This window comes from Patiria miniata, unplaced genomic scaffold (assembly GCF_015706575.1).
Source record: "Patiria miniata isolate m_02_andy unplaced genomic scaffold, ASM1570657v1 HiC_scaffold_3, whole genome shotgun sequence".
NCBI classification, from domain to species: domain Eukaryota; kingdom Metazoa; phylum Echinodermata; class Asteroidea; order Valvatida; family Asterinidae; genus Patiria; species Patiria miniata.
In genome coordinates, this window is record NW_024037069.1 from 6,231,675 (window position 1) to 6,259,502 (window position 27,828).

The window sequence follows — 27,828 nt, forward strand, 5'->3', positions numbered from 1 at the left end:
GGCCGTGCTGCAAGAAGTTTTGCACGACAGTCTTGTATGAAATTGATCAAAATGATCACTGCCAGAGATAAAAAACGTGATGCCGAAAAATGCGACATTGATGGCACATATGGAACACCATACTTTTGGTCAATTTTCGGGGACAGGCAGACAGACAGGCCGACAGACCGACCACCAAGTAACATGTAGAAGCTCCTGCCAGAGCTTAAGAATTTGAGTTCATAAATTCATTGCTAGCATCTAAAAATGTCAATATCTGCATTAATGTAACACTGTAGACGTTGTGCCTCAAGTATCACTCCAACGAGGCTCGGGCTTTCTGTGTCATCATGCCCTATTTTTTAACGTGAGGGCTACCAGACCTAAAATTTGTCGGAATCTTTTGGTCTGGGAACCGGAATACATTCAGCCTCACCCAGTGATGTTTTGACCAATTACGGTCGTTATTGCTCGACCAGATGTGTCCCAGATATGGGAGTTGAACCTCTAAACAGAAAAACAAAGCCTACCCTACCCCCAGAGCAAGTGCAATGTCAAACAGCTGGTACTTGACCATCTTGATACCTCCGAGGTTAACCAGTTTAGGAATCGAACCTCTAACCAGGAAATTATACACTGCTCTACATCTGATACTTGATGATATCAGTAATTCCAAAATTGAGCCATCAGGGATTCGAACCTCTAACCAGTAAACCAAACCCTACTCTACGTCCACAGCAAGTGTGGTGTCGAACAACTCGAACTTGATGATCTCCCTACTTTAGAGGTAGACGAATTAGGGATTCTGACCTCTAACCAGAAAACCAAATTCTACTCTACCTCCAGGGCTAGTGTGGTGTCGAACATCTCATACTTCATGATCCCGTACTTCAGAGGTTGACCCATCCGGGATTCGAACCTCTAATACCAGAAAAACCAAATTCTACTGTACATCCATACTGAGTGTTGTGTCGAACAACTCGTACTTGATGATCTCTGTACTTCCAAAGATGACCGTTTAGGAATCGAACCTCTAACCAGGGAACCAAACCTTACTCTACGTCCAGAGCGAGTGTGGTGTCAAACATGTGATACTTGATGATCTCTGTCCCTCCGAGGTTGTCCGGGTATGACATGATGCAGCAGTCCAGCCAGGGGTGGCTGGTCAGATCGTGGACGGACGTCGTCCCGTCGCTGGACTGGGAATCGAACCCTGTACCGGCCGGGTAAGGACACAGTGTGGCCATGGCTTCCTCGAGTTTGTATCTGGCTTTAAGGGAAGTATGGAGGTTGGTGGCTCGGATACCCTGGAAAAAGGTTTGCTAGGAGAAAGGAGGGGGGGGGGGGAGACAAGAAGGAATCTCAGTCAAGTCTAAAATGATTAAAGTTTCAATCTGGCCAAAAAAATAAAATTTACTTCTGTTTCCAGTTATCCAACTGACCCTATTGTTATGGCCCAACCATACACGTGAAGAGTTTATTTAAAGAATATAAACAGTGTAACAGCTGTTTCTACACTTCATTTTTCGCTTTATTGTATTCTTAAATTGTGTTTAACTATACAACAGCTGTCGAGACTGATTTTAGGCAGCCAGGAGAGAGTGGGATTCTAAAAGGGAACAAAATGGCGTATAATGCACTTTGGAAATAAACTCTTCCTTTTTTATTGGCAAATTAAAAAAATATTCTACATAAAAATGCGTTCACGGCGTCAATCATTCTGTCTCTCCATACCCAATATGGTTCTCAACAACCCTTTTACATCTAAAATCATAAAATATTTCTGCTGTCCATCTTTTTAACATTTGCTCATCGATGAATGCCAAAAGTCATTCCTCGAATGAAAAATCCAACTGCTATTAAATTGAATCATTTTTTAGAGAATGAGAGTAAGTTGAACATATTCTGATTGTTACCTCTCCAAAAGTATTGTCACATTCCGATTTCAAAAAGGCATGGGGCTGAAATGAAATTATGAAATTTCTATTTATAACAGAGATGTTTCATTTAGATCAATAGCAATTATGATGAATTGATCATATTTGAACATTAATTCTGTACTGCACGCGCACAAAATGCGTGTAAAAACATTAACGCGTGATTCAGCCCGTGAACCAACACGCTCGCGTACTCCATTCGTTTGCACTACACTTTCTGGTTCTTAATGACGTCATACTTTGGTACTCTATGCCAGATGGAATGTTAAGTTTGACGAGTTATTGAACATTTTACAGACAGATACATACTGCGTTTTGCCTGTCAAGTATGACCTCAATGCGGCCGGTGCCATCGTCCAGACAGAGCTTCAAGCAGTACTTGTACTGAAGGAGAGGGGCATCGTCTGAAAGGAAATACTAACAATTATAACAACTGACCACGCCAATAAACAATAGTATTGTTTTATTGTTGTTGGTAAGCAAATGTGAAACGTTAGTTCATTTGTCCTGTAATTTGACATGGCGCTCGCACTTACTCTAGAGGGAGTATAAAATAACGTAATCCAAACAGATTCAGTCAGTATGTTAAAATGCTGGGCTTGAACATTGTCACTGTGGTTTCATATGCAAGGGTGGTTCACCAGCTTTTCGCTGATACCTTACTTGCACCCCTACAGTATTGGATGACTGAGCACCGCTGATTTCAAAACATCATTTCAAAACCTTTAGCCAAGTTGCTCCGATTTATTGATAGTGTGAGCTGGCTAAACAATGCACACCCCTGTGAACTTTATGGGCTCCCCTTTCCAACACACAGCTCACAGAGACGGTAATTGTTCGGGCAGCTCATCTCACTGCTCAGAATCGGCCAAGTTTGACAAAAGACAGTTTTTGTCCTTCGGTTAAAATTAAGGGTTCTCAGTCGTTGATGAGTGCAGGATGCAAGTAGGACATCAATGGCAAGCTGACACACCACCCTTTAAGATGCACCCACACTGACAGTGTTCACATACCTAATACATGTAATAAGTAAAGTCTGTCCCGAGCCAATGTGGCTCATCATCAGGCCGGCGTTTATCTCCGGTTTCAGTAGCATGAAACGACTGAGAATATTTCTACTCCCCCTGGATGGGATGCTAGTCCATCGCAGGTTACTCCCCAGCTAATGCCGGTACCCATTTATACTCCTGGGTGGAGAGGGGCAAGTGGGGGTGAAGTGCCTTGCCCAAGGACACAATATATGACCAGCGGCTGGATTCGAACCCCAGACCCTCTGATCATGAGTCACGAACCCTAACCACTAGGCCACACACTCCCTTCACATATGTAATACTAACCCATTATTTTGAATTACCTTTTTTCATAAGGCATTTTGTTGAATACAAGTTAAAATTTAATTTAGCACCCTTGGCGAAGCCCAGGGAGATCGGTACACAATATGACGGAATTGTTCATTTGATGATAAAAGCATGACATTTGGCACACAGAGTATGTCATGGAAAAGATATTTGGCTATAGGGCCATCTCAGATTTGTCCTTTGACAAAAATATCATAGAATTACATGCAATGGCCGCCATTTGGAAAATTTAGAAAATTGCTTGCTATTCTCTGGTATTTTTTTCAAAGGAGAAATCTGCGATTGCTCTATAGCCACATATCTTTCCCATGACATACTCTGACTGTGTGCCAAATGCCATGCTTTTATCATCAAATTGAACAATCTTATCACCAATCTGCTGTACTTAGGGTGCTGTGTGCCCGGCCCAGTGAGAGTCAAAAAATGACATATCCCACATCGCAGCAGTCAACCATTGCTTTGTTATATCGTGCCAGTATTAAGATCAAGGGTTTTAACATACTGTTCAAGAAACATATCAAATCATGGCAGTGTAACCTTTGACAGTGAGCTTTCCTGCCAGACATGATATTGAGAGGTTCAAGTTCTCTGTTGCGAGGCGGGCGTGCCCTACACATGCACCCTTCACGCGCGCGCAATAATATGCAACGCAGTGTCATCAGATAATTTACATGCAAGGCGGTGTATACATGTACGAGATGCAACGCAGTGTATATATGGAATCATTCAGTCATAACCAGTGTTCTAGCCAGGGTGAAATTATAGCGTAGGGGTAATTTTGGTTCGGCGACTAATGCGAGCGCGGAGCCCTTACGGCGTGGGGTCCGGGGCCCGCTTAAGAGCCCCCAAAAAATTTTGGACTCTAGATGCTCTGTGGTGCAATCTGAGGCAATTCCCTGCCACTTTCCCCTGATTTTTTTTAGCAGAAGTGTTTAAAATTATAAGAAATTTTGTTTTATTTGTTTCAATGATTAATAATACTCTTGCTCCTGTAAAGTTTCTTCTGTTTTCAAATTTTAGATTACGTTTACAATGTATAAGTTGTTCCAAGATCCATGCTTTCTGATGTTTAACCATTTTTAATAGTTCCTCAATGTTTTATAAAAAATTGGGATTTACTTTGTCAATATAAAGTGTGAGAACAAATCGCATGAACATTTCATATTTCAAGAAGCCTTGTGTTGTGTAGCACTGCCGTAGTAGCAGTAGTTCCGATTTTAAATTTGTAAATAAAACCATCCGATCGGCAGGGAGAGAAATTGTAAAACCATGGAGGTCTCAGACATAAAAAGTCGTCGGCGATTGCAATTTCAATATGCTACAACACAATGTGAAGGAGAAATCTCATTTTTGTTATGTTAAAAAATATAATTGTAGATAATGACGATGAGAAATAATCACCGGGAATTGCTTCCTATCCCGGCCGTGGCCGGCCCCGGCCGGCCCGGCGTGCGGGCGCGGCGCAAGCCAGCCCACACCGGCTACGCAGGCGAACTACGCCGCGAGGCTGAGTACGTGACCAAATTTCCCTCAGCATTTGAGAAAGCTACGCATTCGTGGAGCGCTAAAAAACTTGTTTTGTTGCAATACTTGCTGATTGGTTTTGTCCTAAGAACAAACAGATCCGTTTTTACTACCAAACTTATTGAACTGTTATTATCAGCAACGAGTAGTGTAGTCAAAAATCCAAATTTTCGACAGCGACATTCTTCGAGAAGAATTCTTCACGTGCGGCCATCTTTGGGGACGGATCCATTGATATCGTAGGGGTGCTTAACCTTTCTTTGGACATCGTTTCTCTAATAAATCCTTTACGAAAATTATGTTCCGACGTTTGAAGGACTTATTTTCAAACAGTTATATGTTTCGGACTTGATAAAAAGTCTTTTTTATAATTTTAAAACAGTTGAAATGCTTGTAAATATTGACCTCAGGAAAGCACACCCGATAGCGCAAAATGGTGTGGTCCACGTACGTCCGTACGGAGCGCTGTATCTACGCAGCACAAAACAGCACGTGCTTATTGCTATCATAGCGAATGCGTGTGGTGCAGCATCACGGTAGGGGTATCGTACGGGGTACGTGCGGTGGGATCGTTGTTTATTTTTCGCTGTGTCGTACGGCCAGTGCGCAATGCTCAAAGTCGCTGTGCTTGTATACGAACAAACGGCAGATATTTTTTTATCGCAACCAAAATTTATAGCGTAGCGGTAGCGTAGCGGCGCGATTTAAGCGTAGCGCTTATTTCCGAAAGCGTAGCGGGTGCTAGCGCTATTTGATGCCTGGCTAGAACACTGGTCATAACTGTCATTTTTATAGACTGGGCATGTGTCCGTTCTAGACCAATGATATTACAGCATCCAAGACATGATCTAACATAACAAAAACGATTTATGGAAAAGTACCGTCGGGGTCACAAACGTATACCTTGGACAGCCTGCGAATCACCAACTGTTGAACACCGAGGGCAGAGGTAAAACACCTGACCGTCAGGAGACTGATGATTGGCTCCCCGAATGGTCAGGTGACCATTACTGGTCGGCACGTCAGCGTGGTGGATGAGTCTCATTCCAAGGCGTACCATCAACAGTGCTTCCATGGGTGTCAAGCCTGTGGAATAATTTTTCATGAAATTGTCTATTTTTAGTAATTTTCTAACTGGATGATGAAATCAATTTCGGGTACATTGCACGGATATATCGCGTGCTACGTGTCACTGTGAAACACACAGTATATGTTAAGAGTTCTGGCAAAAAGAGGCAGAACTGGGCAAGAGTTCAAAATGAGGGTTTGCGGGTATTAGGAAGGAGAACAAAATTCTCCTTACAATACTGTTTGCTGTACTTCCATTGGACATTCAGTTGACAAGTTATGGCAGTTTAAAGTTTGCACTTATTGATATGTTTAAAAGTAAAATACTAAGAAGGCGGCCTTTAAAGTTTCAAGTTTTATAGATGTTCAAATGAAAGGTGCCATTTGGTTTTCCTTAAAAACACTTTTATTCCACGATTTTAATACCATTTCTTTATAACATGTGTAGTAGATATACCGTAGGTTATAAATATCAAAAATTCTGAAATTTGAAAAAAATATGCCCATTTGTTTTTTTGCATTTTTCTCCACTATGGCCTATGCCCAATTCCGTCTCATTTTTTCCAGAACGCCTCAAACATTGTCAATTTTTACCCTCTTTGTTGTTAATTTATTTAATCACGTACGATTTACTTGAAAGAGGATCAATGTTGTGAATTACTACTTATAATGGTAACAGTTCTGATAACTATGCGAACACGATGTGAAACAATGAATTGACCGATAATGGTATAGCTAAATGTCTCCAATGATGCTAAACAAGGATTTTTTTCAAGAATGTAATAAATTTGTGTTCGTACCTTTACCAGCTGTTTGTGAACAATGTTAGAAATATCACTCAGAGCCTTTATTGATTTATATTGCAGACAGCAGTTATACTCACTGTCCACATCCACCTTGATCTTCCGTCTCCTCCTCAAATTAACTCCCAACGCCACCCCCTCTACCGCCGCCTCCTCACCGCTACTCTGCACCACTGCCGTGATGCTCCGTCCGTAGACGTCGGTCTCTGTCAACCTCTTCCCCAGATCCTCGGGTGCTGCCTCACTGATCTCGCCAGCATCCTGCTTGCTGCTGTCCACAACCTCTATCCCACCGTCCTCTCTCGCCGGCGGAGCCGTCCCTTGGTCCGACACGGCGGCCATCTTTGAGGTCCCCCGGCGGTTCTTTCGGGGCCTGGAGTTGGTTGGGCCTTCGTCCTCAGACACCCCGGCAGTCGCAGGACGCTTCCTCAGAGTCAAGAACCTCCCAGGTGAACTTTCCTCAGCTGATGAGCCTCCTGACGCTGGGGGCTTGCTGGGCCGTCTTTGGGCAGGGCTCTCGATACCGGCCCTTCTCCTTGGACTGTCTTTTTGGGTCCTCTGCGCGGCGCTCCTGGTGCAAACCCCTTGGGTCGTCTCTTGTTTCTTGGCCTCTGCTTCCTTGGAGGTGTTGCTCCTCAGGTTGTACTCGTTTTTCCTCACCGCATCTTTCGTTGGTGAAGCTGGCTTTGCAGAGCTAGCTTTCTTGGGAGTACCAGCTTTTTCTGGCGTTTCGGGTTTTTGGGATGGGGGTACTCTACATCTGGATGGGGAAGCAGTAAATCACAATTGTACTCTTTATAATGTCTTGAGTAGTCACAAGTCATCACTAGTCAATTACAAGTCATCTGAAGTTATCACTAGTCAATCACAAGTGCTCACAAGTTATCACAAGTCATCGTAAGTCAATCACAAGACATCACAAGTCAATTACAAGTCAATTACAAGTCAATCACAAGTCACCACAAGTCATCACAAGTCAACTACAAGGTAATCACAAGTCAATCACAAGTCAATCACAAGTCAATCACAAGTCAATCACAAGTCATCACAAGTCAATCACAAGTCAATCATAAGTCAATCATAAGTCATCACAAGTCAATCACAAGTCATCACAAGTCAAGCACAAGTCAAGCACAAGTCATGCACAAGTCGATCAAAAGTCAATCACAAGTCAATCACAAGTCAATCACAAGTCAACCACAAGTCAATCACAAGTCATCACAAGTCAAGCACAAGTCAATCACAAGTCAATCACAAGTCAATCACAAGTCAATCATAAGTCAATCACAAGACATCACAAGTCAAGCACAAGTCAAGCACAAGTCAATCACAAGTCAATCAAAAGTCAATCACAAGTCAATCACAACTCAATCACAACTTAATTACAAGGTCATCACAAGTTATTCAGTCCGAAGTCGGTCCCAAAGTGAAACTAATAAAATTTTGTCTTCCGGTGAATCAGAAAAATCAGCACCTGAATTTGCACTTGGAGCAGTAGAGATGAATGATGTCGAGGATATTGTTAGGCAGATAGTCCACGACTTTGGCTCGGAGACGAAACTTGTTGGGTGCATCGCTGCTGATGACATCTGCGATGTGAGATGTCCTCTGATGGAAATGATCAGTTATCACTGTTGGGGGTGGGGTGGAATGGGGGGGGGGGGGGGGGGTTAACATGAACAATGAACAATGTTATTAATTCACCCCAAAACAATATTTGCATTAAAAAAAGCATCACATAAACAAATTACAATGACAAATGTAGCAATAACAAGCAATTATGGAGTATTTCAAAATTTTTTAACTTGCTACCATTCAGTCATAAATCCCACTTTACCTGCAGTGCATTGTGGGAAATATTAACATCCATGTGTAGATGGTAAGGCTGTCCATTTCCGAATAAATTAGTGTTTGATTTTTCGAAACTGCATTCAACCATATATTCAAATATTTGAAATCAAGTTTTACATTTACCAGCTGCAACAGCATGCTGCGCTGTTCAAAGTTGTACGCAAAGCCTGCTGCGCTGTTCAAAGTTGTACGCAAAGCGTGCCGCGCCGTTCAAAGTTGTACACAATGCATGCTGCGCCGTTCAAAGTTGTACGCAAAGCGTGCTGCACCATTCAAAGTTGTACACAATGCATGCTGCGCCGTTCACAGTTGTACGCAAAGCATGCTGCGCCGTTCACAGTTGTACGCAAAGCATGCTGCGCCGTTCACAGTTGTATGCAAAGCATGCTGCGCCGTTCGAAGTTGTACGCAATGCGTGCTGCGCCGTTCAAAGTTGTACACAAAGCATGCTGCGCCGTTCACAGTTGTACGCAAAGCATGCTGCGCCGTTCACAGTTGTATGCAAAGCATGCTGCGCCGTTCGAAGTTGTACGCAATGCGTGCTGCGCCGTTCAAAGTTGTACGCAAGGGTGCTGCTCCGTTCAAAGTTGTACGCAAAGTATGCTGTGCCGTTCAAAGCTGTATGCAAAGCGTGCTGCGCCGTTCAAAGTTGTATGCAAAGCGCGACAGTTAAACATTGTGTGCTGCATGGATATTATGTTTTTGCAGTAGGCCTAAGCATGTGAGCTGTCAAAAGCTTTAACCTGCTAAAAGGATGGGAGCAATGAACCTTTTTTGACAAAAAAAGTAACCGTCGCCAAAAACGTGGCATCTGACAATATAGCACCGCAACTTTACAATTAAAACAACATCAGTCTTGTGTGTACGTGCATAGATTGTTTTGTTTTTTTTCAAGAAGATTTGAATCTCTCACCTGATGCGGATCGTTGCATGCACCTGCTGGGCGTGCCTGCTGCGCCGCCATTGGTCGATTGCAGACCCCTTCCAGTTCCATCTGTTGCTTGATTGGCCGATGGGGACCCTGCTTGATTCTGATTGGCTGTTCCGCTGGTGCTTGGAGCATGGTTGACCAATAGTGACCCTGCTGGATTCTGATTGGCTGTTGCACTGGTGCTTGGAGCAATTTGAACTACGTCCTCCATACGTCTGGGATTGAGAGGACGAAAATTGGGTTTTCAAAAAATGGCTTTAATGTAAAGCACAATATTCTGATGTTTTTTTAATAAGATTAGTTACATTTGTGATAAGTGGAGATTTATAAATACATTTGTTTTTAATGAAGTTTGTAATTTTTGTATTTTGCTTAAGTTTGATTACATTTAATAAAACTGTTTGACACTCCAACGTTGTCACAGAGAGACACATTTTGTGAATAAGAACAAAAACTATTAGTTTACTGGCAGCACATGCCGAATCTTGTTGATGATTAGCTCAAAAATGCAGTTACGACTCTCCAACCTTGCCCTTTTTTTTTTTTCCCCCATTTTTAATAAGGGAATAACAGTGTGAGGAGCCGGTCTTCACTGCGTGATAATGACCGGGTGTGGGGGTGACCGCTGTTAATGGACCGAGACGAAGTTGAGGTCCATTAACAGTGGTCACCCCCACACCCGGTCATTATCACGCAGTGAAGACCGGATCCTCACACTGTTATTCCCATTAATAAATACCTTTATAACGAAATAAATAGTGAAAATGCTCCAATTTTGTGACTTTTTTCCGGCGATATTTCCAGACTTTTTTGTGTTCATGTTCATGGGCCATATTAGCTTAACAGCTATAACGACGTAAACTCAACAGAAACTGCTGCCGTAGCGAAACAAATTACAACAATGTTTTCATATCTTTACCTGATGGAGGAAGCTGAAATCTCGTTTACACATTCCTTGAGTCCGGAATTACAAAGATGCTTGGTTTAGGAAAGGTAAATATGTCGGTGGGTGAAGTGTTTCAAAGAAAATAAATCGTAGATCTACGCTTTCGTCGTAAACATCCTCAGTATATCCGGTTCGTTAGTATGACGTCACCATGCGTACTTCACACGGTGTAGCATAGCACGAATGGAACCGGAAGTTAACGCACCTCGAACGTTTATCCAATGGGCGCTAGTTATCAGTGGTGCGCGTGCGTGTGTGACGTTTTTACTAACGAACCGGATACTGCACTGCTGTACGATGTCGTTTCAAAACTTCCTTACGCGCGCGCACGCACGCATCCCTAGCAACTGTGTTGCGTACGCGCGCGTCTCACGCGATGGGGGTTGAGTGCATGTGCAGTGCTCAATTGTTACAAGCTACCGCAGGACTGTTACTATATTTTGACCAATCATTGGCTTGCATGGGGCTGAATGGGGCTGGATCAATGCTGGTTCAGGGGCCATTTATTCGCTTGATCTTTGAAGCCGGTCCATTATCACCGTTAATGACCGGCCACGTGATTGAGTCTCGACCAATCAGAAACCATCGACTCTCCAAGGTATTTATTAATACGATTTCTTTTTGTTACATGAGAAGTCAGTTGTTACAAAGAAACAAAAATTCAATTGGTAAAAAGAAATTTGAAAAGCAAATCTTGCAAAAAAAAAACACTCCAATTCGTATATATTCATGTTGAACCGATGTGGAATGGAACCCCAGTAACTTCAATAGAAAGCACTCGAGTTTACGTTACAGAATTTCAAAACTTTTTTTTTTTTTTTTTTTGGTAGAAAGACAAAGATATCTCACTTGATCATATCTTTGACCCCTTGTTCCCATTCCTTCAGCGCAATGATGCCTCGGCCGTACGATGTCCCATGATGCAACACAAGTTCCACCATCTCCGCGGTGTTGTCTGGCCTCCCAGGCAGCAGAAACTTGGCCACGTGCAGGTTGCAGATTTTGATGAACTGACCAGGCTGGACAAAAATTACTAAAATTAAAATACTAACCCCCAAAATCCATCCATTTCTGAAAATTACAGAAAAAGCAAATCTTGTATATGACCTTTATAGACTGGGTTGATGTTGTTGTGACTAAGTTGTTGCTGATTGTGAAATTGGCTTATTCTTGTTTCACGTTTTCGGCTTGTAGATGCTGGAAAAACCAAAAAAACTTATCATGTTCTTGTAGTCTGGTTCCTTGACCCCACTTAAGATGAATCGGAGCAATTAATACACTTTGGGGAATTGTAAGGTCAGAGAATCAGTCTAGCAGGCTTGTACCCCTTCACAGGGTAATCAATTGCAAAGAAAAGGCAGAATAACTAAATATGATAAAATAGGAACAGTTTTTGAAAAAAGCCAGTTTTCTCCAACGCTGGTCGGCCGACCAGCGTTGGAAAAATACAGTTTTTCTTGAAAATGTCAGCATACCAGGAGCTACAGTTTTACAGGATGCTTTAGAATGTCAGTCCCTAACAATTGAGGTATTTTGTGATAATTTGATCATTTCGTTTTTTTGATGTTTGATGATAAATTAGAGGGCATACCTTTAGTTTGGCACCAGTCTCCATGTGGTTGTCATACAATGACACGTCGTAAGCCAGGCCACCAGACTTCCTGACAAGCTCATCATTGCATTGATTGTTGACACTGGCACTGGTATCCATCACGCGCACAGGTCTAAAAATGAAACAAGAACAAACGGCTCACAAGTAATGCTAACAAAGAAATGTGGATCATTCCATAAACTAATGGTCATTTTTCCCATCCCTGCTACCTTGGTACTTTGTAGATGTAAGTAACCATTGTAGTATTATCACTAAGAATGACTTCACACAGTTTTATTTGTTGGGTAGGTAGTTTGCTATTCACAATCACTCTTGGAGGATGACTGCATTAAGGAGTACATCAGAATTATAAAATCATAGATGTCAGATGTAACAGGGACGGGACAAAAAGAGGACCCCAGTTTTATAGAATGACCCATAACAGAACAATTTGTCACTTTTGATATGTTGCTTGTCTACCAACTCGCTGACCCAGGTTTGAACCTCACCCAGGCCGACATGTGGATTGAATTGTTCAGTCTCTATAATATTCCCGAGGCTTCCGAGCTACAGTGCCTGTGCACTTTCCAGGAATCATTCACTAGTAGAGAAAATTAAATTAACTTAATTTTGAAGCATTCTGTCAAACCAGACAACCAAAGGAAAAAATGTTTTCAATGTTATCTTGTATTTTTTTTAAAACAAAACTGTTATCCTGTCAGGCAATAACGTTGCTTCTAACGGTGATTATTGGATGACGTCAAAAGGCGATTCCCCTGTTTTCACCTTTATAATAATGGCATAGTTTTGCCAATGAAAGTCTGTTTTCAAAACTTTAATCCTCATTGTATGAACAGGGACAAACTTATATCACCGCTACAATACAAACTGCAAAGGGTGTACAAGCTTTCACTGTGTGGACTTCTGAACAAAAGAGGTGCACATAAACCAGGTAGCAGTGACGTTGCTTGGACTTGCCCACGTCCTCACAGTGTTTCCCCCTCTCTAGACAACAGGTTTAGAGGCATTTTTGGGTTAGGTTTATCCGTGGTAAAATTAAGAGAAACACTCAAGGGAATCACAGAAAACAAATTGGGTTGAATCATTTTTCAGTGTGAGTAAAATGATTTTTTTCACAGGTTTTTCTCAACTACACGAAAACAAAGGAATGTCCACACTAGGTATATGACGTAAACATGTATGGGTGTATGTTTGTGTGTTCACAAGTTGTTCATAAGTTGCTCGTGCGCTTCGGGTGCTATCACCTGTTAAGTGGGCAACCTGCACCAAAGCTGTCTCCCCTGCGAAGCAGGCGAGGCAAAGCCTTGTTTTAACAATATTTGAACAACTTATTTTCAACCAGCTGCCCAGGAGAGTCTGTTCTGGCAGAATGCATCACAATTTGGAAAATTGGGTTAGGGTTAGGGTTAGGGTTAGGGTTGGGGTCAGAGTTTAGATTTAGCGTTAGGGTTTGGGTAACAGTTTTGATTTACGGTTTTGGTCAGGCTTGGGATAAGGTTAAGGGTCGAGGTAAAGGTTAGGATAAGGGTTAATATTAAGGTTAGGGTTGAGGCTAGAATAACGGTTATTTGACAAAATTTCTCTTGATGGGCTTACCCTCTGTATTTGGTCCCATCCCAGACTCGGATCACTGCACACTTCTCTGCCGGCAACACAGCCACTGACACCACCTGGCATGTCAGATCAAGGTACTGCCCTGCGTACATCTTGGATAGGGAACAGCCCCGGTTGTCTAAGGCAAGTTGAGTCCGACGACTCGACCACAATCTCAGCTCCTTGACCTTAGGGTCAGACGTCACAGGTAAGAATACAAATGTAAATTAGCAGAAAACAGGGACTGGCCTGCAAGCTAGGATGTTCACCAGGACAACTGGAACCCCAACTCTTCCGAACCCTTACAAATCCACCAGGAAGTTTTTGAAGATGAACCAAACCTTCCTCATACTTTACATCAGAACCCAATTTCAGTATCGCACTTTTGCCCTTCACCGACGTATTTTATAAACACTGTGTATTCAGTGATTATGAAATAAATTCACAAACTACACGGGTGGGACTCAAACCCACAACCTCCTGCTTACTAGTGCAGATGTCTGACCATTCGACAACCAAGGTGGCCAGGGTCAGCTGGCCGGTTCAAATATGATATCGAATCAGGTACCGCAACCAAACTATTTCTTAGATGGACACAAATTCCATCTTCTCTAGTTTTATGCCAACGAAAGGACCCACTAATCACAATCCTGTGCTGACTGTGCCAACATAGAAACCCTGAATTAACCAGTAAGCACAGAATACATGTTTAGTTATACAGGGTGTCCCCCCCCCCCCCCCCCTTTCACAGCTTTTTAGAAATTACATCGCAAATGTCGATACATATTTGGAGAGTATAGTTCATGAGCTTTTCAACAGCAAAAAAATCTTTCCAATCGGGTAAACATTTATTGAGCTATGGCCTCTTTTACGGATGCCAGTTTCAGCCCGTGTTCTTAGTGCGGAAATCAAATATCAGTCCCCATGGACAAAATGAAAAAAGCAACATTTGTTTTCAATTGCCCATAACTCAATAAATATTTAGCTGATTGGAAATATTTTTTCGTTTTTGAAAAGCTAATGAACTACACTTTCCAAATATGTATCGACATTTGTGATGTTTTTTTTTTTTTGAGCTGTGAAATAGAGGGGGCTTTGAGGGAGCACTGCAATGTCTCATCAAGTTTAGTGGTGGGATTGAAATCCGGATTCGTTTTAAATTCGGTTTGAATTCCACTATTCGGTTTAGATTTTGGAAACCGGATATTGGAAACCAATTTTAAAAAATCAGGCCTTCCATTTTTTTGTGACAAAAGCTAAAGAAACACAACTGGAACATTCCCCAATATGCTCCATGGTCTCTGATTGTAACTGCATTCACTCGCTATAGCGGTCTTCTTGGTATATGAACAGCCGGGCTATTTAGCCTGATCAGCGAGTTCCCACCCCTTTTTTTTCCAACATAACATCTCTGGAGTCTTTTTTCTGGTAAAGGCCAAGTGGTCATTGAATCCCGCAAACTATACCAAATCGTTGCGGACAGAAGTCCATGTGACACCTCACTCATTGGCATGACTGTGAACTGAATAGGAACTTCCGGTGAAACGGATAACCGTTATTCGGTTTGAAACAAAGTAGACTTTGAAATCTCCGATTTCTCCCACCACTAATCAAGATGATGCAATTCTACATACCCTTCGTTTGTCATCATCAGTCAGCGTGTAATTGGGGCTGGAGGATCTCGGCTCCATAGAGGCGTCTACCGCTCCCTCAAACACAAGACAATGGAAGCCGTTCCCCTTCTGTCCCTGTATGGCATCATTGAACAGGCTGATCTGTTGTAAGAAAAAAAAAAGCCATTCCAACCATTTTGAACCATTCAGAGAAGTTGTGCATTACCATGTGAAATGGTGACTCTAAAAGAGAAAGTGTGTATCTATGAAGAACCATAAGTTTTAAAGGTACGGTAGATCATTTGTCATTTGTGCATTTTTTGTTTGAAGCAGCAAAAGTGCTCAAAATCTAAAGGTGGGTGCTAATTAACAACTACCCTGATGAAGTTTGGCTCTGTGAATGCTGTATATTCCTAGAAAACAATATGCTAGGATCTCAATTTCAATCCCAATGTTGGCAAGTCATATATTGAATTGCGATTGAAAACAGCATCCTGGACACTTTCTCATTCTGCTGATTGCAGCCACACCGTAGTCACGCACTGAACCGATGAAAAATAGCAACCGCACGCATGTGTGCGTCGCGGCAACGCCTGGGCGAAACCATACACGGATTTGCCGAATTACAAACCAACTAACTATGGAAATTTCCAAAATGCGTCACTTGACACATCTTTGGAAATGACCTTCTTTTCTTCGAAATTTCGTTTCAAATCATTCGTTGGTTTAGTGCATGACATCGCGTAGCTGCAATCAGCTGAATGAGATCGTGTTCTGGATGCTGATTTCGGGCGCAATTCAAAACTTGACTCGGCAACTTTTGAATTGAAATTGAGATCCTAGAATATTGTTTTCTCGGAATATACAGCATTCACTGAGCCAAAACTTCATCAGGTTTGTTGTTAAGCATCCGTCTCTAGATTTCGAGTACTTTTGTTGCTTCAAATGAAAAAAAAAATGAACAAATGACAAATGATCTGCCCTACCTTTAATTTGGACTTTTGTCTACGAAATGTATGTCAATCGAATTAAATAAATCATATCAGATTAAATAAATGAGGAGATTCCTAAATAGTCTCGAAGCATGTTAAATATTAATTTGAACCTCTATACAATTGAAACAATTGTATATTACAAACTCGTACCTTCAAACGATGAAAGCGAACAATATCTCCTATGGCGTGTACTTGGGGTAGCGCCATGATGTCATCACGGAACAGTTGACATCGAAGCCCACGATGGTCGGGGTCAAGGGTCGGGTCAATCAAGGTCACCGTCATGCAATAATCTGTCGGTGATGAAAAAAGGTCTCGACCTGAATTATCGTCCACATTGTTCATTTATTCATAGCATAGAAAGTATGCAATTGGGGTAAAAGTTCCAAAATGCGTTCCATGGAAGTGTCTGATAATACAAAAATATTAGCTTATTTATGTTTTCACGTACTGGCCATTTCTGAATCAGCTAATTGACTTTACAATGAATTCAACTGCAGACGTTTATTGTTAACTTTGGGGCTATTTCAAAAGTTTCTTTTCGGGGGACGTTGCATTGGTGATCAATTATTAATTACAGGCTAGAATTTTTCCCCTTGACACCTGCAGTATATTATGCATCAGAAACCTCCTGTTTCTGCTTTTTTTGGTCAAAACCTCTAAACTACAGTGTTTTGAATGTTCACATTCTCTTTTTTTTTAGGGGGGGGGGGTTGAGAAGGGGGGTTGGGGATAGGAGAATGGGGCCAGATTTCATTGAGCTGAAATACTGCTTAGAAAATGTATGTGTTAAGCAAAAATCAGCATGGAGCCAGTCATGGACAATGATACACTGCATCACATTCTGGTCGGTAACCTGCATCTAATAAGCAAATATTTTCAGTGCTTAGTACATTCTTCTTCTCACCTGGTCCCCTGGTCTTGTATGGAGGCTTGAAGAATTTGACGACCCCAAAGACGTTGACTTGGGCGGCTGCCTTCAGGTCCTTGAGGGGAGTGTAAGTGTAACTTCTCTGGAACAAGTGAGGAAAACAGGCAATAAAGGTTTTTTTTAAAAGAAAATCAGGTTGTCTGACAGTGCAACAAAGTGGGGCGGGGGGGGGGGGGGGGGAGGGTCCAAACTTTCTCTGACTTTGGCTTCATTGTTTGGTTTCTTCCTTAGTGGGTGAGAACACTTACCTCAGTGGGTGAGACGTGTTCCCTTAGTGGGTGGGATGTATTACCTAAGAGGGTGAGACGGTCTTAGTGGTTGCGACGTCTTACCTTAGTGGGTGAGACGTCTTACCTTAGTGGGTGAGACATCTTACCTTAGTGGGCGAGACGTCTTACCTTATTGGGTGAGACGTCTTACCTTATTGGCGAGACGTCTTACCTTAGTGGGTGAGACATCTTACCTTAGTGGGTGAGACGTCTTACCTTAGTGGGTGAGACGTCTTACCTTACTGGCGAGACGTCTTACCTTAGTGGGTGAGACATCTTACCTTATTGGCGAGACGTCTTACCTTAGTGGGTGAGACGTTTTACCTTAGTGGGTGAGACGTCTTACCTTAGTGGGTGAGACGGTCTTACCTTAGTGGGTGACAGGCTGACATCGGGGATCGTCCACGCGTCCATGGGGTGGCCTGAGGTGGTGACGGCGTTATCACTCCACGGCGTGTCTCTGTTTGGACCCGCTGCCTTTCTGCTGCTTGTTGATGGAACTGTCGACGCAGCGCTAGTTGACGGACCGACTTCTGGATCAGACCTCACCCCTTCATTGCTACCATCAGAAGCATTCCGTCCCACAGCAGGAATCTGTCCATGGGCTGCGGTTGAGGAGCTTGCGGCGCCCGTGGACGCAGGTCTGGGAATGGCAGATGAAGCAGCAGTGTTTTGTCTGGCTGCTTTTGTCGTCTGACTTTTTTTCTTGGCTGGTATCACCTGAGAAGCAATCGTCGTTGAAGAAAAAAAGTTTACATTCCGCTGACACATGGCAATAATAAGAACCAGAATGGATGTGGAGAGAATTGTACCCAAATCTGAATCAAGTATCTAATATCAAGCATAACTTATGAACTTGGCACAGTTATATTTAGTTAGCTTCTACATGTATTCAGTGTTCCCAACTCTCCATGCAACAGGGCTTGAACCTCGGACGAAATTCCTTTTCTTTGAATCTATTATTTACATATGTCCCAAATATAAAGGGGAGTCCATATTTCACTTGAATGTCAAAACAAAGCAAATATCATGATGTCAACAGTACAAGTTTAATTGATAGGTTTTCTCATGATAAATTTGCTTCATTACCAAACAAGGTCACTATGGATCTTCCTTTGTTCTGGCTCACAACAATGCTGAACTCATTCAAAAAATCTTAGTTGCTTCAAAATCTCCAAGGAGTTTTTTTTTAATTTTTTTTTTTTAGAATTTTGCAGTATTAAGCCCTTTTTTATCAGTCACAGACAGTCAGAAATTCAATCCTGTTTCCCTGCCTTGCCTTTTACACAGGCTAGTCACCAACAGTCGGACCATATTTCTTTTAAGTACCTTGACAGTCAAATTCCATCTACACACAAAAGCAAGTAACTGGTAGGCACAGCTGACTTATCAATCGTCTACAGTCAAAACATTGCTGTATCAAGTTTCATAACAGTCACAGCCAGTCAATCTGAATGAGCCATTTTCGGTTCCTGCAAAGGGGAATATCTTGGAAGATTCACGTAGGTCCCTTTCAAAGAATATATCTCGCCAAGTTTTCTTAGCCTAAAGTTCCTGTTGCTGATGATTTCTCACAACAAAGGACCATTCACACCAATGGCATTTACTCACCCAGACTGATGGTCTAGATCGCGTCTTCTCAACTAGGATGTTACACGGATGGATGGAGTCTTTGACGAAAGACGGCGACTTCTCAATCAACGCCTCACTGATAATTACCATATCCTTCAATGAAAATATAAACCAAAGACATTATCCCTAACCCTGCCAGACGCAACAAAGTGCATCTGGTGTAAAGGTCTGTGGAACCTTGCTGCATTGAGCCATCAACACCAGTGCATAAACAGCCAATTCTGAAACAATGAGAGCTAGTCCCATTGAACAATGCCACAGTTGTATCCTGCTGCATTCAGTGACCACAGACTCTGAGGTAGTCTGGCCTTGAGAGTTTTGACCTGATCGATCTTGCTACACTGGGCAGGCTTGTCATTGAGACAAGTGTTACATGTTGCTGCGTTCAGCAGGGTTTCTAGCCCAAAATACCCTGGAGGGTTAGGGTCGTTGGGTAATCACGGCAATTGTTGACAAAACAATCAAAATTTGGTTTCTTTGCACATCTCAATTATACAAAGTTCTATTCAGAAACTATATTATTGATCCCAACTAGTTTTTATGCTTCAAACCCTTCAAGTTTTGCCTGTACACTTTTGCCCAAAGAGTTACTACACACCATATACAATCCTTCAAAAAGATCCTCTATCTAGTATGCAGTGCTCTTCAAAAACCTTTTACATTGTTTTGTGGACATACATTGTGGATCTGTTGTCATGAGCTGCAGAGCATTCAACATGTCAAATACTCATTGTATCTCTATAAAATAAATACACAGTAAACTAACAGTTCAAGACCTTTTACAAGAAGGTTTTCAAAAGCTTAACATATTACATGCTTCAAGAGCCAATCATAGTACTTGCCCCGACAGAAAACTGAATGAACTCCTCTGCAAAATCTCCCATGAGGAAGACGATAATCCTACTTGGGGGCGGGGCATCGTTGGCAGCCGCCTCCTCCCCCTCCTCAAGAATCGTCTTCATCCACTTGTTCTTGCCGGCGGAATGAAGGGGCCACATCTTAGCAATCCTTCCCTGCAACAGCAACCAAGGAAAACAATGAAACGATATGGGTTCACAGATTATTTTCAATAAACCACACCAGATTTAACAAAGGATGGTATTTTGCCAAAACGCACTAATAAGCCTAGGTTGGAGTGCATACTGAGTTGCAGTGTTGTCGTCAAGTCCATCACAAGTCCATCACAAGTCCATCATAAGTCGGTCAAAGTCTATCACAAGCCTGTCACAGGTCCAACACAAGTCGATCCTAATTCTATCACAAATCAGTCACAAGTCAGTCAAAAGGCCATCACAAGTTAATCACAAGTTAATCACAATTACATCACAAGTCTGTCACAAGTCTATCACAAGTCTGTCACAAGTCATCACAAGTCCATCACAAGTCAATCACAAGTCTGTCAGAAGTTCCATCACAAGTCCATCTTAATTCTATCTCAAGTCCATCACAAGTCCATCATAAGTCTGTCACAAGTCTGTCACAAGTCTGTCACAAGTCCATCAGAAGTTCATCACAAGTTTATCACAAGTCTATCACAAGTCAATCTCAAGTCCATTATAAGTCTATCACAACTCTGTCACAAGTCTGTCAGAAGGTCCATCACAAGTCCATCCTAATTCTATCTCAAGTCCATCACAAGTCTATCACAAGTCTGCCAAAAGTCATCACAAGTCAATCACAAGTCAATCTCAAGTCCATAACAAGTCTGTCACAAGTCTATCACAAGTCTGCCAAAAGTCAATCTCAAGTCAATCTCAAGTCCATAATAAGTCCATCGCAAGTTCATCACAAGTCTGTCACAAGTCCATCACAAGTCTGTCACAAGTCATCACAAGTTACTCACAAGTCCATGATAAGTCATCACAGGTCCACCACAAGTCTGTCACAAGTCCATCACAAGTCATCCAGTCTCAAGTCAAGTCACAAGCCACTCACATGAATTTTGACAAAAGCATTCCTTTGGCATTGTTCACCCAATTACTTGTGACTGGACTTGTGAAAGGACCTGGATTTACTCTTGACAGGACTTGTGATGTGATGGACTCGACTACTACAATGCATGCCGAGTTATTTTTTTTAGATGCAAGGATAAGTTTTGAAAAATGTACAAAACCTCTGTCATCCAAATAGAACACTCATAAGTCTTCTAAAAAATAAGCTGGAACCTACCTCAATGTACTTAAAATTGAAGGAGGAACCGAGCTGAACGTCAGCCAAGGATAACTGCTGCATCTTTGATAAACTTGGTGGCCGACAAGAACATACTGTGACTGCCCTTGAAGCCATCTTGTCTGCCTGAAAGAAAAGGGAAGAATTTGGTAACTGCCTAATAAATTGCTCTTCCAAGCACCCACAAGTTGTACTTTTATTCACTCAAAATGGTATGGATTTGTGGATACCTCCCTCATACTCTGCTACACATTGGTCAATAGCGCAAACATTAGCTGATGTTGTGATGGAGTAGGATCCTAGGCCTTTGGCAATATAAGTGATCATCCAGGACAATCAACCAGATTTTACAAGTGGGATCAACCAAAAACAATAGTTTGTATGGCCGGCCGCGCCGCACGCCCGACAACACGATGTCATGAACTGTACAATGCATATTCATAACCTTGCCCAAGCGCGCCCGCATCAATGCATACATAAACAACGAGCAAAACCAGTCCACCATTTTGAAATCCCATGGAGGAACATTTGTGAGATGATATTTGTGGGAGCTGCAGGCTGATCATCATTTCTTAGCCAGATGGATGAAGATTTTTAGATATAGGAATTTGTTTAGAAAAGATACAAGTTCTTCTACGAGCAGGTACCCTAACTTTGGAAATCTCTGTCCTGGATGAGAAGATAATCTTGCTCAAAGTTGGTAGCAAATTTGCTACATGACCGTATGTTTTTGCCTAGTTACGGATCGCGCGTGCACTTACGTGCTTTCGTGCCGTTGCCCTGCAGATAAACGTTTCAAAATCATTTACATGTTTCTCTTTTATCAATTTGCTGGAATTCTCTAAAATGAACTTCTTTGGGAGAATTAAATAATACTTTATCAGAAATGTGCTTGTTCGGGGTTTTTCTGGCTAAAAAATGATTTTCTTGCGTGATTTTTTGAAACAGTGTTTGATCGATTTGGAACTGGTTGAACCAATCCGGAACTAGGAAAAAGGGCATTGGTACGGTACTTTTGACGTCATAAAGTCAAATTAAAAGGAGCTTAAATTTGGAAAATTATTGTGTAGTATCTCCATCACTCAAGGTAAACTTTTTAATCAATGTCACTCGAGTTCAAGGAGTAGTTGAGCTGAAAGCTGCCTGAGTGATGTTTGCTATTCGGAACTAGGAAAACGACTGTAACTGACTACACGATCGCCCAATATTATTGTTGTCGAGCACTATTTGAGACTCCCGCGCAAGTTCGTGCACCGAAGTTTAAACTTGTGCGTGCATTAATTTCCTTGCTACAAATTGCGCAGGCAAGTTTAAACTTGCACACTACACACATTTTCCCTATGCATGCAAAGCCGCTAAACTAATTTTTTTCCGGGTAAACTCATGCAGATATGTAACATCATTTTTAAATCAGATTTTTCTCCCATTAATAGCACCACTGTGCTTCCTGAGACCATGGAGGAATAAGAACACTCGTCCATGGTCAGACAATACCTAAATGCCTTTTTTGAGACATTTTATTAACAGTATTATGCTAATGAGGTTGACTGTGTAGAGAGATGCGAACAATTTATGCACTTTGCATCATGATGATTATTATTGTTTATGGCTCATTAGAATTTTTGTTTAATAAACTATCCCTACCCATCCCTACTCCAACCCCATAAAACTAAAAGATCAAACCAGAAGAACATGCACATAAGTACCGTACACACATGAATGCTCCCCCAAAATGCATAGTGGATATATGTTATACCTGTAGGTATATACATGCACATGTTCTCCCACTATACATACATTTTAACAATTAAAAACTGTAACATTTTCCTTAATCAAAATTCCTCAATAAAATCATAAAATTAACTGCAATGAAATGAACCTAATTGTAAGTTACAGAGATGATACATATGTAAACTGTATTTTATTTACCAAGTTAGCTAGAACCAAAAACTTCAACAGACGGAAGGAAATTGGTATTACAAAGGCTCGCATCTGCTTCGCAGCTCGCCAAAAATGCGGAAAAGCCTGTGTTCTGTTAATCGAACTGGCATAGCTCTATTTTTTTTCTTTTTCAGTCATTTTGCCCATAGCATTTGTAAACGTTTTTTTGTTACCGGCTCTTTGGGCACTAAAATTATACTCGGCACACACTTAGACCAGCATCTGAAGTTGTGCGCCAAACATTGACCTCATCATGACGTCATCATGACGTCATCACGAGTCACGTGGCGTCACATTATATGCGATTTTTCTGAATTCTGAATTCGGCTAGATCTGACAGATTGGGCTACATGTATATCTCCAGAACTACAGGGCCGATTGGGTTGAAAGTTGGTATGTACCTGGACTGGGATGTCTCATAGATTAAAATCAACTTGACGTCATGATGACGTCATCATGTGACATATGACGTCATATAAAATAAACATATTTTGAAGGCCTTTATCTCCTGAACTACAGGTCCGATGGGGTTGAAAGTTGGTATGTACCCATACCAGGATTTGTTATAGATGAAAATTAAAGTGACGTCATGATGACATCATCACACAACATGACGTCATCGTAAAAATACATATTTTGAAGGCCGGTATTACAAGAACTACAGGTCCGATTGGGTTCAAAGTTGGAATATACTTAGACTAGGATATCTTATAAACAAAAAAAAATTTATGTCATGATGACGTTATCAGGTGACATATGACGTCATAGTCAATAAACATATTTTGAAGGCATATATCTCCTGAACTACATGACTGATTGGGTTAAAAGTTGGTATATGTAGCGAGACCGGGATGCGTTATAGATGAACATTGTAGTGGCGTCATGATGACGTCATCACGTGACATATGAAGTCATAGTAAAGTTGCATATTTTGGAGGCTAAATTGAAAAAATGGTTTCGCAAAATTGTGCACAATTTCTGTTGATATGACTACATGCGACAAGTTCCATTCGGTTGACAAATATAGATTGCCTTTATACCTGACACACACTTAGACCACCACCCACAGATGTGCGCCGAACATTGACGTCACCATGACGTCATTACGAGTCACGTGACGTCACAATATAGGTGCATATTTTGAAGGCCCATATCTCCATAACGACAGGTCCAGTTGGGTTGAATCTTGATATGTACCTAAAGCGGGATGTGTTATAGATGAAAATTTAAGTGACGTCACGATGACGTCATCACGTAACAAGTGACATCATATTAAAAGTGCATACTTTGAAGGCCTATATCTACAGAGCGACAGGTCCGATTGGGTTGAAAGTTGGTATGTGCTGTTACGTGCGGGGAACGCACGGCAGAAAGAAATAAGTAATAAAAACGGGAATCATGACTTTTGAAACAAAGGCAAAAAAGAGACCAAGATATGATTAATCAACAAAATTTAATTAATTCTCCCAAATCAATCAACAGGTCAATGTGTGATACAACAAACATTCTCAGTTAGTCTGTAACTTTAAACTTCATGTAAGAACCCCAAAGCATTAGATACAGGCAAAGCAAAATAAATTACGAAGATATTAGCAAAGCAGCAAATTATACAAACAGGCAAAATACAGTAAAGAGCAAGCCAGCAAAATAGAGTCAATAAGCAAAACAACAAAGGCAAATGGTATTCGGCCGAATATAATTACTTATAAAGAACCAGTAGCAGGAACAGGCCCCGCCCAGCCAGTGCCCACAACGGTATTAGTGTAGCCGTCGAACCAAGCATCTCCGCACCCAGCCGTGGATCAGCCAAGCCACAGGTTAGTCGGCATTGAACCCCGAAAAGTCAGCCACATCAGGCGGGCCACGACAGTCCAGGTCTCTGTCCGGTAGCACCATCAGCCTCGGCCACGATCCAGCATTGAGGGGTACATAGCTCGGTAGGAACGGCGGGAGATGCTGGCTCAACGACGTGCTAATGGAAATCGCACATAATGGTTGTACATGGGCACCAACTGAGACCGAATAAAAGCCAGTCAGTGCTTATATAGGGTGTTTACCAGCGCATAGCCACCATAACAAACATTCATTAAATACCAAAAATTCTAGTGTGGGAGCAAACCCTACTAAACAATTACAGTGGGTAAGTGGGTTTGTAACAGTACCTTGACCGGGATGTGTTATAGATGAAAATTTAAGTGATGTCACGATGACGTCATCACGTGACATGTGACGTCATATTACAAGTGCATATTTGAAGGCCAATATCTACAGAACTACGGGTTGAAACTTGGTATGCACCAAAACCGGGATATGTTATACAAATTTGAGTGACGTCACCATGACATCATCACATGACATGTGAAGTCATTTAAAAGTGCGTATTTTGAAGGCCTATATCACCAGAACTACATGTTTGATTCGAGTGAAACTTGGTATGTACCTAGATTAAGATGTGTTATAGAAGAAACTTGAAGTGATGTTACAATGACATCATCACGTGACATGTGACGTCATATTAAATATGCATATTTCGAAGGCATTTATCCAGAACTACGCATCCGATTGGGTTGAAACTTGGTACACAATGTATGTAACTAGACCAGGATGTGTTACAGATGACAAATGAACTGACCCCACGATGACGTCATCACATGACATGTGACGTCACATTAGAGTTGCATTTTTAATCCTATATCGACGGACCTATTGGCCCTGATCATTCTGCATTTTTTTACTGCATTTTTTTATCAGTCTATATCGTGACATTTAAGGCAGTTGTGTAGTGTAGGGCCCGGTTCCTATAAGGGAACAAAATCCACTTTAAAATAATTGGACCAACCAAACTAGTTGGCGACATTCTCAATAAACAGGTATGCCATACTCATAGATAGAGGGCAGGGTTTTGATTTTTTTGAGGGAAAGTTGGGGGTAAAATGACGACATAGACGAAAATAAAGATGGCGATCACCGCCCGATGTACCGTGAGCACGCACGGCGCACTGAATCGCAAGGCACAAACCGCGCAGGATAATCGTGATTTCTACCCCAAGAATCTGTTCAAAATTGCAAAACAGGTGTCACTAGAATTAAGAAAAGACTGCTTTTGATTGTAAACATGATTTTTGAGCAAAATTTTTGACTCTAATTTGATCAAAAGAAAAGGGATCCTAAAGGAAAGGATTACCAATTCATGCCATATAGATAGTGGATATTTTGCCGGAGGTAATGACGGCAAACTAACGATTACTAAAGGTTTGCCGGCGGCAATCCATATCAACAGAGGGCGCTGTACTCTTTAAAATAGGGCTGAATTATAAGATGTATTAAATTCCCACCAAAACTTGTGTAGCACGTTTGGTGTAATGGTTAAGTAAAGGCTCTAGTAAGCGGGATGACTCGCATTCGATTCCGACCGCACCACGTTTTAAAGAGTTTTTTTTCTCATCCCCAAAATAAATAAGAACATTCTTCTTTTAATAAAAGTTTTATTATTTTAACATGTCTCAAACATTTTTTGCAGAGTATTACATTTTCTTTTTTCAGATTTGTGGCTCTGGAGGATTTGTTTTAAAAGGGAAATAAAGTCCGAAATTATAAAATGGTCTGAATCCCATCTTGTGAATACGAGGTAACAACGATAATTTTGGCATGGAGCCAGACTAAAACTTGTCACCGGAAAATGTTTTAGTACAAACAAACCAGTAACTGCGCATGTTCAGCATGTTCAGTGCATATCCAATGTCACGGTCTCACTTCTCCGGCGTGCTAGCTTCTCCGGGTCGATTTGGTGGATAACTGAGCACGTTACAGTGCACGTTACATGAGCACGATTCATGCTCATGTGTCCGCTGTGCTTACTTTTCCTCGGGTTGTTTTCTGAAGTCTACCAAGCCCATTACAGTGAGGGACACCCAAGAATGTGTTATGTAACGCTTCCTGTGGGTCAAGTCATTCCATGGTCTTGCAAGCATTCTGATTTGTGTTCCCAGCGTCATGCATGTGTGTGTTCATGGAGGAATAATTAAGAACGAACTCCTTGGTCCGTGTTCCTTGGTCGTTCGTGGTCCATTTTGTCCTTATTTTTGCAACCACGGCTTAAAATAAATGTGCATTTCAAATTCAAGTCTTTAATATTGGGAGTTAATAGTGCGCGCCACGAAAATTCTATGCATACAAATATCTTACCATGGAGGTCCTACCTCCATGATCTTACGTACACAAGTACAGCCCCGAAAAACTCAGCACACTAATACAGTGACGAAAATGTACACTACTGCGCAATTTTGTGCATGCGTGTTGAAGCGAAATTTCCGTTTTGGAGAAGCTAGCACGCCGGAGAAGTGAGACCGTGACACCGGCAAACTAACGTTTACTAAACATGCTAAAGGTTTGCCGTCTCCGGCAACATATACACTGCCTAATATATAATATTTTTAAATTGTCACTTTACTGCCAATAGTGCCATTATAAGTTTTACAAACATAAACTCGTAAACAAACCTTTCAACGCGATCGCGAGGCGGGCAACAGGCAAAATGACACTTGACAGGAAATGCTGAAACGTAAACGAGAGCGTTTGACAGTTTTGAAAAGTGCGCCCTCACTGCTCGCCCCACTATAATAATAGAGATCAAACATACATAACCAGAGTGAACCTGGCCGCGTATTCGGCCAGAT

General features: G+C 41.7%; 1 protein-coding gene across 2 annotated transcripts; it reads right to left on the reverse strand.

Annotated features, from left to right (window-relative positions):
* Nucleotides 1-334: 334 nt before the first annotated feature.
* LOC119738678 lies at nucleotides 335-27,736 on the reverse strand. Of its 2 annotated transcripts, none has more exons than XM_038213590.1 (17): nucleotides 27,652-27,736; nucleotides 21,212-21,337; nucleotides 19,885-20,055; nucleotides 19,022-19,135; nucleotides 17,780-18,130; nucleotides 17,118-17,223; nucleotides 16,361-16,503; nucleotides 15,237-15,377; nucleotides 13,606-13,790; nucleotides 11,989-12,121; nucleotides 11,247-11,416; nucleotides 9,434-9,666; nucleotides 8,144-8,300; nucleotides 6,750-7,429; nucleotides 5,702-5,884; nucleotides 2,226-2,320; nucleotides 335-1,301 (listed from the first exon to the last, which is right to left on the reverse strand). In XM_038213590.1, exons 2-17 carry the CDS (start codon nucleotides 21,326-21,328, stop codon nucleotides 1,032-1,034), a joined length of 3,249 nt encoding a protein of 1,082 aa, XP_038069518.1. In that variant the 5' UTR covers nucleotides 21,329-21,337; nucleotides 27,652-27,736; the 3' UTR covers nucleotides 335-1,031. The 2 variants fall into 2 exon arrangements, with proteins under 2 accessions (XP_038069518.1, XP_038069519.1); XM_038213591.1 differs by having other exon boundaries at nucleotides 21,212-21,333; nucleotides 27,652-27,699.
* Between the last annotated feature and the right edge of the window lie 92 nt (nucleotides 27,737-27,828).